The sequence below is a fragment of the Thrips palmi genome, unplaced genomic scaffold, assembly GCF_012932325.1.
Source record: "Thrips palmi isolate BJ-2018 unplaced genomic scaffold, TpBJ-2018v1 HiC_scaffold_18, whole genome shotgun sequence".
In the NCBI taxonomy this organism is placed as follows: domain Eukaryota; kingdom Metazoa; phylum Arthropoda; class Insecta; order Thysanoptera; family Thripidae; genus Thrips; species Thrips palmi.
This window is the reverse complement of record NW_023144627.1, coordinates 4,558,246-4,573,991: the sequence shown is the minus strand read 5'-3', so window position 1 is coordinate 4,573,991 and position 15,746 is coordinate 4,558,246. Positions and strand designations below refer to the sequence as shown.

General features: G+C 46.4%; 2 protein-coding genes and 1 long non-coding RNA gene across 3 annotated transcripts; all 3 read left to right on the top strand.

The window, feature by feature from the left end:
* Window positions 1–3,092: 3,092 nt before the first annotated feature.
* Window positions 3,093–5,610, top strand: LOC117644561. Its single transcript, XR_004587668.1, has 4 exons — window positions 3,093–3,308; window positions 3,441–3,554; window positions 4,703–4,819; window positions 5,245–5,610. It is a non-coding gene; the product is annotated as an uncharacterized LOC117644561 (long non-coding RNA).
* Window positions 5,611–5,725: 115 nt separating this feature from the next.
* On the top strand, window positions 5,726–9,068 carry LOC117644817 (gastrula zinc finger protein xLCGF3.1-like). Its single transcript, XM_034384450.1, has 3 exons — window positions 5,726–5,933; window positions 6,717–6,835; window positions 6,920–9,068. Exons 2-3 carry the CDS (start codon window positions 6,823–6,825, stop codon window positions 7,636–7,638), a joined length of 732 nt encoding a protein of 243 aa, XP_034240341.1. The 5' UTR covers window positions 5,726–5,933; window positions 6,717–6,822; the 3' UTR covers window positions 7,639–9,068.
* A 292-nt stretch (window positions 9,069–9,360) lies between these two features.
* Window positions 9,361–14,649, top strand: LOC117644816 (DNA excision repair protein ERCC-6-like 2). Its single transcript, XM_034384449.1, has 16 exons — window positions 9,361–9,900; window positions 9,981–10,146; window positions 10,228–10,411; window positions 10,540–10,759; window positions 10,850–10,938; window positions 11,030–11,183; window positions 11,295–11,405; window positions 11,505–11,732; window positions 11,829–11,938; window positions 12,012–12,215; window positions 12,299–12,526; window positions 12,616–12,749; window positions 12,840–13,049; window positions 13,137–13,288; window positions 13,367–13,422; window positions 13,512–14,649. Exons 1-16 carry the CDS (start codon window positions 9,802–9,804, stop codon window positions 14,347–14,349), a joined length of 3,183 nt encoding a protein of 1,060 aa, XP_034240340.1. The 5' UTR covers window positions 9,361–9,801; the 3' UTR covers window positions 14,350–14,649.
* Window positions 14,650–15,746: the final 1,097 nt, after the last annotated feature.

Below are 15,746 nucleotides of genomic sequence, written 5' to 3'. Positions count from 1 at the left end.
CAAGCTCCATGAGTGCGAGAGAGACAGAGCGAGGAGTGCGCGCGCCATTTTCTCATACCAACAACGCCTCGCAGGGGAATCCCGCCCGATGACGTCACCGCTGAGTCAACACTGAGGGTCCAAACGCTATTTGGTGCAATACATTTGAACCCGTTCCACAGGAGGCGGTCAAAACTCTAGACGCGTTTTGAGCTCCAGAGTCGCTGAACAGGACTCGAACCGAGCGTGTGACCCCACCAATGGATTCCTCGTTCGGAGAGCAATCCATTGGTGGGGTCACACGTTCGGTTCGAGCCCCATTTAGCGACTCTGGAGCTCAAAAGGCATCTAGAGTTTTGGCCGCCTCCGCCGGTCTTCTGGCCCACTGTGCAATGCCTCCCCAGGACTTTTCGGGACGCATCACACGTAGGGTGCGGTGTGAATGTGGCATTGCAAGATGTCTCAACGCATTGCACCATTACGTGATACAGTATGTTCATGTCGTTTGGAATCACAGTGAATACACGGAGTTTTGTCCGCCTCCACCGGTCGGTCTTCTGGCCCACAGTGCAGTACCTTGTGGCATTCAGCGCCAAGGACGACCTTGTCTTGTTTTGCAGTGCAGGCGAGCATGTGTCGGGCCCGAAATGGCATACGATCATGTGGTCTAGCCCTTAATGGTAATGGTAATGTGAGGTAGGCCACCACCCCGCGCGCAAGACACCGGTGTGGAGACGGTGGCCTACCTTGCCCCTTCCTCTCCACAGGGGCGAGGTAGGCCACCGTCTCCACACCGGAGCCTCGCAGACCGGGTCCGTGGCCCACCTCACAGGCGCTGAAGAGCAGTTTGCTGAACTGTTGTTCACGTGAACGCGTGGTGAAACCGCAAGTTATACAGATTCGTTTGAAGGACCACTCTGAGAACCAAGTGCTGGACACGGAAAAATATAGTGCAGGATTGCTAAGATGTAAGTAGTGTCACGTTCTTTGTGGCCACAAACATGCACGCCTCCGCCCCTGCAGCCCAGCCCGCGCAAGCCGCAAGCATGTTGACCTTGAACTTGGCCGACTGGTCGTTTGATCAGAAGAGCCGTGTCGCCTCTCTCTCTTTGTCGCACTCATGGGGCTCTCCATGAGGGTGCGAGAGAGACAAACCGATCATCCGAATCGCTCCGCTGGGCTGCGAGTGCCCCAGTGCTCCTGCGAACTGTGGCGGCGCACAGTGGGCCAGACTGGTAGAGGTGGCCAAAACTCTAAACGCGTTTTGAGCTCCAGAGTCGCTAAACAGGACTCGAACCGAACGTGAGACCCCACCAATGGATTGCTCTCCGAACGGGGAATCCATTGGTGGGGTCATACGTTCGGTTCGAGTCCTGTTCAGCGACTCTGGAGCTCAAAACGCGTCTAGAGTTTTGTTCGCCTCCGGTCTTCTGGCCCACTGTGCGGTGGTTCTGCCTCGCTGGCCGACTCCGAGCACAGCTCTCGTGGCCCTGTCTCTCTCACACCTATACGGGGCGCCCCATTAGTGCGAGAGATACAGAGCGACGAGAATCAGCGAGTTGGGTGCCAGCGGTCCAGCGGCCACGGTGACTAGACCGCCAAAAATGGAACCGGTTCCAGACGGCACGACTGCGTGGTGGCGTCGCGCGACGCGCCGAGGTGGCGATACTCCGCGCCCCGGGGCCTCTAGGGAAGCGACGCCGACGCCCCGCGCTACCCCGCGCCTGCGTCCCGGCCGTCCCGTCCGACCGGCCGCCGATCTATCCTTGGTTGGCGCCCGTGTGTCCGCCCGCTTGCCCGCTCGTTAGGCCACCAACCGCACTCCCCGCCCCGCCCCGCCCCGCCCGCCCCGCCCCGGGCCGACCCTACCCGGGCCGCCTCGCCCCGCCCCGGGCCCCCGGGGCCCCCCGAGCCCGCAGCGCCCTGGGCCCATGCCGCGGGGCCGTCCCTAAAGGCCGTCACGACGGCGAGGATGTCAGGACGTCAGGGATCACTCCACTCGGCGGCGCCACCGCAAGGCGCTCCCAGCAGACTGATTCCGAGAGTCGTTTTCGTCGCTCTGTCTCTCTCGCACCTGCACGGGGCGCCCCATGAGTGCGAGAGAGGCCGCGCGACGAAAACGACTCTCGGAATGAGTCTGCCGAGTGCGCCTTGCAGTGGCGCTGCACGTGTTGCGTGGCGTCCGCGCCGACTCCAGGTGCGGACTGACTGGTGCACTGCGGAGCGCGGAGCGGATGGGGTAGCGCAGCGCGCAGCTAAGCGCCGCGCCAGCGCCTCGCGCTTCCCCACCACGCGACTCGGCGGCCCCGCGAGTGGCCGCGCCGCACTGCCGCACTGCCAGTGGAGCAGCGGAGTACGTACGTAGTACGACCGGAAAGGAAGGGAAGCCCATTCATCCCGCTCTCATTCAAGCCCGTGCTGGCCGCGTCGTCAGGTTCGGCAGTCGACTGGTTCCGAGGGCCGCCTTCGTCGCTCTGTCTCTCTCGCGCCTGTACGGGACGCCCCACGAGTGCGAGAGAGACAGAGCGACGAAGGCGGCCCTCGGAATTAGTCGGCAGGCCGGGCCCGCGGGCCTGCAGGGAACGCCGCCGCGCTCCACCGCGCGGCCACGTGCTTCTGGGATGACCCCCGCGGGCCGACCCACCCGCCGCGGCCCCGTCTCGGCCCCGGCCCCTCGGCCCCACTAGGCCCCTCCGCCCCGGGCCGGGCCGACCCGACCCGGGCCCACCGCCGCCCCGCCCCGTGCCCCGCCCCGTGCCCCGCCCTCCTCGGCCCCGACGCAGTGCTGCCAGCCGCAGGGGAACTTCCCCGGCCCGCGACTTCGGCGGCGCGGTGGCGGCGCGGCCAGGTGCTGCAGGACTCCGGGACTCCCTCCGGCGGCGACCGTGGCTGCGGCGGCGAGGCCCGGTCGTCGACGTGGTCCTCCAAGTCGTCCTCTGCCCCGCGGCCGCCACCGGGGAAAGGGAAATTCGGCTGCGGCCACCGGCAGGGCTTCCGCCCGTCGCCGCGCCGTCCCGGTCCAAAAGCCTCTCGCCCCGCCCCGCCCCGCGCCGCCCCGCGGTGCTGGCTGCCTGCCCTGGGCGGCCCCGCCCTGCCAGACCCCTCCCCCTGCCCTCCCCGCCCGCCTCCCCTCCTCTAGTTGTACCTCCGGGGCCGCGCCTGCGTACGCCAATCGATAGTGTGGGGATGGGATGAAAGATTAGGTCATCAAAAACCTTGACTTTACCGATATTAACCGGGAAAAGTGCGCGCCGGGTTCGCGATCCGGGTTCGGGGTTTCGGAAACCGCGGATAAACCCCGCGTCCCCCCAGCTGTTGGCTTGGAAGAGGTGATCCTGCGCCTCCTGCGGGCTTGTTTACCATCCGGGCGAGCCGTGCGCCGCGCAGCCGACCGCATTTGACTTTCTGCCGGTCATTACAGTGTCTTGTAACGCCGTTGTCGGTTCCATCTGCCCCCACAGGTCGGAAAGTCGCCGGAGACGCGCGTTGGCGACGATGGACAGATGTAAACATAACCTCACTTCCGAAGAAGCATACAGGTGCCGAGTTTTACGGGCTTTTAATTGAAATTTTCGGTAAGTTCCTGAAATAAAGTTTTAAGGAACCTTTCTGCAAAGTGTCCTTACGGGTAAAGTCGCAGGCCATCGTTAGTTGCCTTGTCAAAGTGTACTTCTGTAGGGACGCTGGCTGAGTGCTGCCGATGCAAGTGCAGTTATCTTTCTCGCTATCGACCCATTTTCTTCAAAATAACTTTATTCCGACACTGCATACTGACTTGTTAATCCCCGTACTTTAACGATTTTAAAGAGATAGCATCAAGAAGCGGAATCTGGAGTTTCCCAGAGCGTTGTTTTGGTTGCAACCCTGTGTAAACATTCGTCTTGTCAACCCACAACCTCTTTTTAAACGCCCCTCATTTCGCTGGATTGCACATCTCTGTTCAAATAGGCATTCTTATCTCGAGCGATGTAATTTTGCTTTCATGTTTGATGTTGAGGGTTATTTTTCCTGTTGTGGCGCGTTTGATGTGTCTGCTAGTCAGAGGACGCAGTCCGCCTCCGTTGTGGTTCTTCAAACCGTTTGTTGTAGCTTCAAACCTTTCAAAGTTAGTGTTTCTGTACTATCCATTTATTCGCTAATTTTGGGAGTGTACCTTTCTTGTTGAAATTTGTAAGGCGGAAGGTGTGAGTTAGGTTATGAGAGGTTATAAAAACGCGCTTGTCGGGAGTAACGCCAGCTCCTTGGTGGCGATACTCCGCGCCAGCAGTGGCTTTACTTGACCGTGAGGCGATACGTAGTGCGTTTCGTTCGATTAAGGTTAGTTGTTGTCACAAAACAAGCTTCTTCAAGACTGTCACAACTTTTGATGTGTAGGAAGGAATGATTTTCCATTCTGTCTGTAAGGATCCGATCAAATTTTCCTTGATAAAATCAACATTGTCGTATTGTTGAGCCGCAATAACTGTGTCAGCTGTCCATTTTGCAACATGTTTCATTTTATTAGAAACATCTTCTTTGAGTGTTCCATCATGACAAAAATAAATAATTCTTGTATCAAATTGATAAACAATATATAGAATGCTGTAGAAACTTACCTGACAACATTCTAAAAAATTATATGCTACGTCGCTCCTCTGTTGTTTCTCATTGACGACAATGATTTTCCTAACTTGTTGTGCATTTGATGGCAAGTCCCATTAAATATTATTTTTTTATATTCCAGGTGCACAAAGGAAACCGATCAGCGAGTTTTTTAATGACATCTTTGAATGGGCAAATGACATCCCCCTGCCAGCCGAAGACTACTTCAATAGTTCCAACGTAACAGATAAAAAATTAGGTGAGACATTTTCACCCTGATGAGTGCGTCCTCTTCAAATTAAAAATTTTGCTGAAAATTTAATTCAATGACGAACTTGTTTGTATCAAACGAACAACTAATTTTGGTCTTGACCACTTGACTATTCTTGTCGTCAATTAGCACTTTTGTGCATCCCCCTTTGTTTGTAATTCTTCTGATACGTCTATTTAAAAAAATTTTTAAATCAGATAGCAATCTGTTCTGTATTAAGTTTTCTATATTCATTCATCGCAGAAATAATCTTCAATTTAATATTTTACAATATCTGAGTTAGTTTTTCTCTTTGTTAGCTTTTTTTTATTTTGGTCTTTTTTTTTTTGTGGGAGTGGGAACATTTAGCCGTGAGCTCGCTTTGGTCTTACTTGTTTGACTGACGCTGTGCCCGTGTCTCTCCCTGCCGCCAGGTCGCTCCGTTCGGTGTCCGTGACGGCGTCCTCGGCCGGCGCAAGTCGCCCCCCTCCTCTTCCGGGACCAGCAGGGCCAGCAGGGCCTGCACGGCCAGCACCACGATGACGGCCGCGCCGCACTCGTGCGCGCCGCCCATCCCGCCGGCACACTCGCACTCGCACGCGCCGGTGCCGGTGGAGGGCGCGGCCGCCTTCATGCAGCACTCGTGCTGGATGTGCGGCAAGAGCTCGGCCACGCACCGCGACAACGTGACGCACATGATGACCCACCTCAACGACCACCAGCCCTACCTGTGCATGATGTGCGGCCAGCGCTTCCCGCACGGCCACCTCATGACGCAGCACGTCGCGGCGCACGAGCTGTACGCGGCCAACGCGGCGGCGGCGGCGGCTGGCGGCACGGCGCCGCCAGGACCCGGGGGCTCGGGGCCGCCAGGGCCGCCGTCGGGCTCCGCGGCCTCGTCCGGCACCACGGCGGACTCCCAGCGCGCCCAGGGCGGCGGCCAGGGCGCCCCCGCCGAGGACCGCGTCTCCAACTCCCAGGGCAGCCAGTTCCACGCCGCCTCCTGCCAGACGCAGCCCGGACAGAGCCAGAGCGGCCCCGGCCAGAGCAACCCGCAGTCCCGGCCGTCGCAGGGCAACCAGGCGGGGGCCTCGTCGGGGGAGTGCGAGACCTGCGGACGGAGGTAGGGGCGAGGGCGAGGGCGAGGCACAGTGGGCCAGACGACCGGTGGAGGCGGACAAAACACTAGACGCGTTTTGAGCTCCAGAGTCGCTGAACAGGTCTCGAACCGAACGTGTGACCCCACCTATGGATTCCTCGTTCGGAGAGCAATCCATTGGTGGGGACACACGTTCGGTTCGAGGCCTGTTAAGCGACTCAGGAGCTCAAAACGCGTCTAGAGTTTTGTCCGCCTCCACCGGTCTTCTGGCACACTGCGAGGCCAAGGGCCAGGGCGCGCCAACTTGACATTTATTGACATTTTGGGCGCCTTTTTCTTGTCAACGGCGAGAGATATAAAAAAGTTATGCCCATAATACTTTTATTTTTTTAACTAAAGTCATTCTATGTGTAACTTTTTTTGAATCTCTAACCGTTTTGGAAATAAAACTAAAAAAATTTCAAAATAATGTTAAGTTAGCGCACCCTGGCTGGAGCCTTTAGAAGGGTTGAGGAGAAAAATACATCCCTATGGAACTGATATCTTGACTTCGAGCCATTCGACAAGCAGTTTAAATACAAAATTTTTAGTGTGAATTCCTAGTCAAATGGATGTTGAAATCTCTGTTGTAGGTGACTGGGGGTTGTACTCTTTGTACCCTGTACTTTTCTTCCCCAATTTAACCTGAGGGGCGGAATGGCTCCAGCACCACGCTTAAATCACTACATTCTAGATAATGTGCTAGAAACTGTTGTCGTTCAAACAAGTGTAAAACTTGTGTTTTAATGTGGAATGTTTTGCTTGCAGGGATTTGGGGAATCCTCACCGTTTAGCACATGGCGATGACAAACCTTTCAATTGCTCGTCCTGCAGTAAGGGTTTCGTATGGAAGTCAGACTTTACAAAGCACCAAATGATGCATTCAGGTCAGGAACCTTTTAAATACCAATGGTGATACTAAATTTTTCCTTGGAACCGAGACTCTAACTATCTTGCTATATTCCACACAGGAGAGAAGCCGTTTAAATGCGACCTCTGCACCAAGGGATTCATCTCCAAGTCTGACCTCTCCAAGCATCAGATGATCCATGTCGGCGAGAAGCCGTTCAAATGTCATCTGTGCGGCAAAGGATTTGTTTGGAAGTCGGACCTCACGAAGCACCTTATGGTGCACACGGGTGAGAAACCCTTCAAATGTGATCTCTGTCCCAAAAAGTTTGCCCGCAAGGACAAGCTCAAGTACCACGTCTTAACTCACAGTGAACACAAACCTTTCGCATGTGAGGTCTGCAGTAAGGGTTTTGTATCTAAGTCGGACTTTCAAAGACATCTCATTGTTCACTCTGGTGAAAAACCCTTCAGATGTGACCTCTGCAGCAAAGGGTTTATTACAAAATCTGACCTCACTAAGCACCTCATGATTCACATTGCTGAGAAGCCATACAAGTGTCAACTATGTGGTAAAGGCTTTGTTTGGAAGTCAGATCTAACCAAACATCTGATGATACATACAGGAGAGAAACCTTTCAAGTGTGAAATGTGTAGTAAAGCATTTGCCCGAAAGGATAAGCTTAAATGTCATCTCTTAATACATAGTGAGCAGAAACCTTTTGTTTGTGAGGTCTGTGGAAAGGCCTTTGTATCAAAGGACAGCTATAGACGTCACGTCATGATTCACTATGGAGATCAACCAGTCGAATGGAGAGTATGTAGTGCAAGAATTGCCTAGCAAAAGTCGAGGGACAATGATGCTCCATTAATGTGTCGTGACCCTCACAATTCCATTTCTCCCCTTGGAGGAGAGCATTTCCTTGCACACTTGTAAGAAACTGTTCGGTGTTCACATGCTATTCAGATTGTGCTGAGGCACTGCTGGACTGTAAGTGAGTGTCTAGAGGGTGCCCAAATTTCAAAACCAATTATTGCCTGTTTCCAATCTGAACTAGATTTTCTCTTGGAATTTTAAAGACGCAGTCTCTTCTAGAGATTGCAGTTTCTTTTGATTTTTTTGTCCAAGAACTAAATCAGATTTATACTGGGTGAAAATAAAGTTTGAATTCCAGCAATCATGGGCATTTGTGATATGGAGTATCATTGCTTCCTTTTAACTAGGGAAAGAAGCTGAATTTACCAGAATCTGATGATTTCTCAAATAACAGTAATTAGATTCTTAAACGTTTCCGTTTCTATCTCCTACCTGATTAATGTAAGCCAATTTCGTCACTACATTGTAAATAAACTAAGTTAAGTATAGACATTGGTTCATACAGCTGTGATTCGATCCTAGCGAATTGCAATTGTTTGCACTTTGGTACTTTTTCATAAGTTGTAAAGTAAAAGCATTTGACCGAACATAATTGTATGCTTGTCTATGAGGGATCTATAAGCAATTTCTGTGTGATATTATACAACCCTCCAAGTGGTATGTTAAGGTTTTGTATATTTGATTTGTCATTCTACCAGTACTGCAATATACAAAGAAATGCAAGTCATGTTTGTAATCTAGTTGCATGAGCTCATGGTTAACTTTATGGTAAAATCATAGAGTATAGTTTATTTTAAAAGTTATCTTTTCCTTCCAATCACGCCACACAAGGTAGATCTTTTACCAACCTATAATTGTTATGTGGAGGGGAAATGAACCAACAAAGCAATTTTAAGGCTACACATAGTATAAGTGCTGAGGAATAAATTTTGTTTTGTTTTTTTTTTGTATAAGGATCAATTTTTTATGTGAGTACATTGTGGTGAACAAATATTCGTTTTGCTAAATTTTATTAGCATGTTGAGACCAAATTTATACCCTCCTTTGCTTGTTTGTTCACACCTCGAGAATTTCCCCCTCCTGGATTTTTGCCATAACACCAATTGTATGATTGTTAATTAATTAGAGTCTGTGTGAAATTGTGTAAGAGATATTACAATTTATAGGAAATTGTGTATTTTAAATGAGTATGTTATACTAATTACTCTGTTAAAAGTGTCATGTGATGTACTTAGCAATGTTATTTGTATTGAGTTATTGTTTGATATTCTATCAAAAAAATTGAAGGAGGCAACAAGCATTTATGGATTGTTTTTTTTTTTCCTGCAAAAAACGAAGTGTATTTAGTTCATGTGACACAGATGATATTGAATAAAAAAATTGAGACATTGGAATTTGAGTCATATGTTTAGAACCAGCACTGCCACTAGCATTTGAACATTTTCCTCGGTTTACTTCTCTAACAAAGATAAAAAAAGGGTGGCTGAGAGCGCAACCCAGCCACAAGTAGGTGTTCGAATCGACGTCGTTTCGAGCACGAAATTCTGGCAGGGAAGAGGGAAGGTCGCGGCCGGCCTGATAAAGAACCTGGGTTCAACTCCCAGGCGCGACAAATCTCCAATGTCTTGTTTTGCATGTCTTCCCTGCGACGTGCCAAAGGGGTGGTCTACCTTCCCGGCGCTGTGCAACAAGAGGGAATTGTTGAATAATATTTAGCACTAGACTGACCTGAAAATTCACATAGCATAAAAGAAATTTGAGAGGATCTCTGGTGTTTTCCCACAGCAATGCCTCCTTTACATTTTTGATTGATGGCTTGACAAAGAGTAAGAGTCAAGTCGTGAAGCTGGCAACAGTGATGTTTACATACACACTTGAAGAAGAGCAACAACAAACAATATGAAAATTGAACCACTTGTGTCTTTCTTCACAGATTTTTATTATTTCCAATTATTGTGATACCTAAAATATCCATGCATGCGTTTGTAATGAATCTGTCAAGGCCTATCTTTCCCAAACTGAAAAGTTAAAAATTTTGTTTTATAGAGGTTAGGGTTCTCATAAATCAATGTGAGCCTCCTGTTTTAGTCATTTCGTTTTTGTATAATTGGTTTTTAACCTCTAATCATGGATGATGATTATGAGAAACCGTTGCTGAGATGTCAGCCCTGTTCAGAGAAACTGCCCCTGGTTCTTTCCGATGAAGATGTCCAGCCTCGGATTCAAGTAAATCAAGTCTTCGTGTCTTTAATTAAGATTTTCTACTTACTGATAACACTGTATCTTAAATTTTCTTGTTCTCCTAGGTTCCACCATCTATTGCTCAATATTTGCGGGACTATCAATTAGACGGTGTTCGGTTCCTGTATCGGAAATTCAAGAAAGGGGAAGGGGGCATTCTGGGTGACGACATGGGACTTGGAAAAACCGTACAAGCTATTGCATTCATAGCTGCTATTCTTCAAATGAAAGGTGTTTTAAGTTGGCTCTTCTACCTTGCATCATCTAATATTTACATGCTAACATTCAGTTGGATATTATGTTTTCTGTTAGGTACCAAAGAGGATAAGCTAAGACACTGCATGACATACATACGGGAAGATATTGCCCCTGGCATTGAACTGCCATCAGTGAATCCAGTTCTAGTCATTTGTCCCGCCTCACTCATAGACAATTGGTTCGATGAACTTCAAACGTGGGGACACTTTTGGGTGCAGAAGCTAACAACGGCAAACAGGTAGATAAGTTGCCATTAATTAATCTCAAAAGTTAAAGAGCTCTTTGCAGCTTTTCTTGTCTTTTAAGTTGCCATTTATTATTTGGTACTTAAATCTTCTTCATTACTGAATTTTATTTTATGCTTAGGTTGGACTTGATCAATAGAGCTAGACGGAAGGAATGTGATGTTGTATTAATCACATTTGAACTCGCCCGATCTTGCATTGACTTACTCAACATGGTTGATTGGACATGCATTTTGGCAGATGAAGTTCATCGTATCAAGGAATACAATTCTCAGATTACTAAAGCTTTGTGTCGCTTACGCTGCCAAATCCGTTTTGGTTTCACAGGAACCCCTTATCAGGTGAGAATTTTTTTCTTATTTGAGGTTTACAGTAAAGCAATCAAGTATTTCAATAACTTTAGTTTTTCTTTCCTTTTTTCCTCAATTTAGAACAACCTTAAAGAAGTTTTATGCCTTCTTAATTGGTCCAATCCAAACTCCATGAGCGATTTTAATGCATGTGCCAATGATATTTCAAGGTAAAATGTGTCCTGAATAAATGCTTTATTGTTTGCAAAACACATGCTGAGATTTAAATCTCAACCTTTGTTCTATTCTTCTTTTCTGTAGGGCTGTTGAGCTTGGGAGCCGTTTTAGTGCAACATTACGAGAGATATCAGAGAATAGAATAGCCTGTTTACGGTTCAAGCAACTGAAAAGAGAATATATATTTCGCAGAACAAAAGATATTCTTGCCAAACATTTGCCCCCTAAAACAGATTTGGTATTCTTAATTTTATTAGAGAGATCACCTCTTTTCAAACAATAAACAAATCTGTATTCTCTTTTTAAATTATACCTTTTGACTAATAGGACACTCTTTTGATTCAACCAGGTGGTATTTTGTGAACTGACACAAACTCAAAAAGACATTTATAGAATGATCACTCAACTACCAGATCTTCAAAAACTGCTTAGCTGCTCAAAGGATAAGGATGCTCAAAAGGTATTGCACTATGTTAAAAACTAGTACATACAACTGTTTCTGTGTCCCATTCTCATTCTTAGCCTGGCCTAATATAATGGACTTAATTTTCTCTCCAAGACTGTTGCTTCAAAGAGAAGAACAGGCCTCCTGTTTACTTACTTGCATTTGTTGCAAAAAACAGCCAATCATGTTGGCCTTCTTCTCTCGGGAATATCTAGTCAAATGAATGATATGACACAAAAGGTGTGCCGCCAAGCTTTAGAAGATTGTGCAGGACTCAAAGGAATCCCAGAAAAAAAGTGGATGGATGCCTTATCTGATATAAGTATGTCTGGAAAGATGCTGGTGAGTTTCTTTAGATCTTTAGAATATCAAATGTTACTAAAAAAAGTTTTAAAAAAATTGTTGATTTTTTAAAATGAACTTTTTGTTGAATTTTAGGCATTGTCACAACTGCTTCCAGTATTCTTGGCTAGAAAAGACAAAATCTTGATTTTCTCCTACTCCACTAAAGTTCTTGATTTTGTTCAAAATCATCTCAAAAAGATGAGGTTTGGAGTTTGCATGCTAAACATTAGAGACTTAGTAGTTTGACTGAAAACTAATTTTTATGTCGTTTTCTAGTTACAAGTTTTGTCGTCTTGATGGCACTACACCAACCAAGTTGCGTCTTCCAATGGTGAAGACATTTAACTCCTCACCAGATATGTCAATATTTTTGCTTTCCACAAAGGCTGGTGGGGTTGGACTAAATATTACAAGTGCAAATGTTGTCATTATTTATGATCCTAATTGGAATCCTGCTCATGATATGCAAGCTCAAGATCGGTAAGTTGCTGGTGAAAAGTTGTGACTTGCTGTTTTTATAAGGTGATTTCTCCATCACTCAATTTTCTGAATCAATTCTACAGAGCACACAGGTTAGGACAGCAACGGAGTGTGAAAGTGTATCGATTACTGAGTACTTCAACGATTGAAGAATTTGTTTATTTACGTCAAGTGTACAAGCAGCAATTGGGGTCTAGTTCCATGACAAGTAAAAGTGGACGACGCTACTTTGATGGTGTTTCTGGTGACACAAGATATTATGGGGAACTTTTTGGCATTCGGAATCTGTTCTCATTCCGAGAAAGTGAAGGGTAAGTTGACACCACCTGTACCGAGACACATAAAAAATTGAGCTGGATTCCTTAAATTAGGTTTATTTATACCCTGTTGAAATTTACAGAAGTCTTACAGAAGAATTATTATTAAAGCAACAACAGTTAGAAGAAAAGTTTCGATTGAAATTGGAGACACCTGTCAGAGAGAAAGGAACAAGGACATGTGTAGCTCAATGTGCTGTCCTTGGAGTTAATACTAGTAAGCGCTGCATTTTCAATGTATATGTATATTCATTACATGTCTGGAAAATTTATTTGATCAAATCTACCTTATCATTTGAATTTTTAGAAGATGATATAAATACTTCCAAAAGTGGGTTGGCGCAGCTGTGTCAGGACGTCTTTGAGACTCCTGTTGATGATGAGAATGAGGATTGGCAAGATGAGCAGAACGCCAACCGTACCACCATTCATTCAGAAAATGAATATGAAGATGATGAGGAAGAAGATAGTGAGGATGAAGACTCCAAGTGCAATAGCATTGATACTCTTCTGGAAAGTAAGTTGCTTATTCCCTAAATGCTTGTCCTCTCTATGTACGTTTGTTTCACTTCATAGCTCTTCCTTTTCCTTTTTTTAAATGCAGAAAGTGGTGCGGTAAGGCATGTTCTTCAGCACCAAGAAGTAGTTGCTCCAAGCAAAGTTGAGGAGTTTGTCGCTGCATGTGCCATAAGAGACGTGTTTCAAAAGGGAATAAATTCTCAATTACCGGCATTTGATTGCTCAATTGAAACTCAGGTAAGAGGCCACATACATATGAAGTTTCTCTTTTTCTTCAGACAAATAAGAACCTGTCACAATTTTTATCTCTTGTAGAACACAACTGTGGAAAACAAACATGAAGAGGGTAGTAAAATCACGGCTCGCTCCAGGTTGGTAGACATTAGTGGATTACATTTGCTGCCACATGACACTTGAGTGCTAAACAAAAGCAAATAATCATAAATAAATTATTTTTCAGATTAAAATTTACCCAAATTGCTAGACAAGAGTTTCTTACTCCCTTGGAACTTGCTACTAAAGTCATATCGATGTCAAGACAAGAAAAAGTGAATCTTTTGAACAAATACCAGAAAAGACAGCAATTGGGTTTGGTCAGTGCCAGCATGCATAAGAGAGTGAGACCCCTGTCAGAATCTGTAGTCGAAATCATTTCACCAAAGAAGAAAGTTGTCCAGGTTCCTTGCAGTAGCAACATGGAACTCCCACCGTCAGAGGCTGCTCCTCAAGCTGGAGGCGATTTTAGTGTGGAGGAATCAAGAATATCAATCACAGAGGATCAAGATGTTGATAATTCTGTCGGCTCTGAGACTCCGTCATCATTTGAAAAAGAGGCACAATCGGTCTGCCCCAGTCTCAGCAGAGAGGCCATCCGTTTGGTGGAACAGGTGGTTTATAAAAAGAATAGAAAAGGAGCTCAAGACAATACAGAAAAAAAGGCCTTGTCAAGTGGTACTAATTTGAAGGAGTGTGCTGATGGTGGTGATGCAGTGTTAAAATCTAATGAAGACAAATGTTATGCTTCATGTTTTGACAAGAAGCATCAAGCTATTGACCATGGAACTGGCTGTTCGGTAGAGGCTGTAGAACTGATTGGTTCTATGCTCTTTTCTCATGGAATTCGCAAACCAAGCCCACAGAAGAATGCACGCAAATCGTTAGAAGTAAATTTTGGAGCATCAACCTCAAGATTTGTTGAAAGTCCTGTTTCTTACAGTGAACCCGAACAGCCCATATTTAAAGCAGAAGATGATGTATTTTTAAAATTAATAAAATCTGGCAAGCTAAAGCAACTTTAAACCTCTGATAATTATAAGTTGGATTGCTATTCACGGCACTCTAGCATAATTGCCAGTAAATGTCCTTGCTTGTGTACCTTATCTTAAGGTAAATCTGTTTTTACTAAAACTGACTATACACCAAATTATTTTTATTGTCTTTTATCGTTTCTTTGTTTAGACTTGATTTTATGTTTATAAAGTTTATATCTAAGTGAAGTGTCTGAACCACTTTGTTATATAATTCTTTGCAACAGAAAGCACATGGTTCTACAATGTGCTTTATTTTTTATTATTATTAAGAATATTGTTTTATTATTATGTTAGATTGAATTTCTGTTTCCCTTTTCCTTACATTGAATGCCTCTGCAGCCAATTGAATGTATCAAAGACCGTTGGGCACCGGGCGTCTGTCTTGTAGACCCCTAGCAAAGATTAATACCAATCTCAGACAAATTGGAGGTGGTCAACCATTTTTGTCGAAAAAAAAAATGTTACAGATGAACTTATGACGTTTTTCCTCTTCACAGGAGGAAAGCTTTAGAGTCCTATAGGTGCATTAAGGACTGTAGAAAGCTTTCGTAGGATGTCTCTAATTTCTCATCACCGCGCTGCCGCGTGTTGAACGGGTGGCCAGGGATCCTTAACTTAACTTTGCTTTCATAACGTAACATAAGACAGTGTTCGCTAAAGGTTAAGGGTACGCACGGACTTATGAAAGTACTTGCAAAAGTATATCCACACAAATTCGAGACATAAAAAAATAACCTACCCTTTTGAAAAGATGTTAGAAGTTAAGGGTAATAACTTTAACTCTTATCATAACGTTATGATGCCCTTATGAGGTAAGTTACGGATCCCTGCGGGTGGCCTACCTTCACGGCTACGGCCATGGCGCCATGAAGGTAGGCCACCCTTTCGACATGGCACCGTGCTGTGATTAGAAAGTGTAGGCTCTGAGAAAGAAAACTCACGAATTTTCCCCTGAGAAGAGACAAAAGAGTTCAGATCGACCGATAGCCGTGCTGATCAGTCTCACAGTGGTGCGGTGTCCGGTAGTTGGTAGAGGCGTTGGCCGGTGGGAAGAAATCCTGGGTTCGACTCTTAAGTGAGTGAATCTTTTCCTCTGTTTACTTCTCAAACCCGGTACCATTGCTCTAAGACTGATCAAGTCCTCCCGCAGTGACTCGGTGGCCGAGATGGTAGAGGAGTCGGCCGGCGGGAGGAAGACCTGGGTTCAAAACCCAGCTGAGTGAATCTTTTCCTCTGTTTACTTCTCAAACCCGGTACCATCACTCTAAGATTGATCGAGTTACCTCACAGCAGCTCGGTGGCCGAGATGGTAGAGGAGTCGGCCGGCGGGGGGAAGTCCTGGGTTCGAATCCCAGTTGAGCGAATCTTTTCCTCTGTTAACTTCT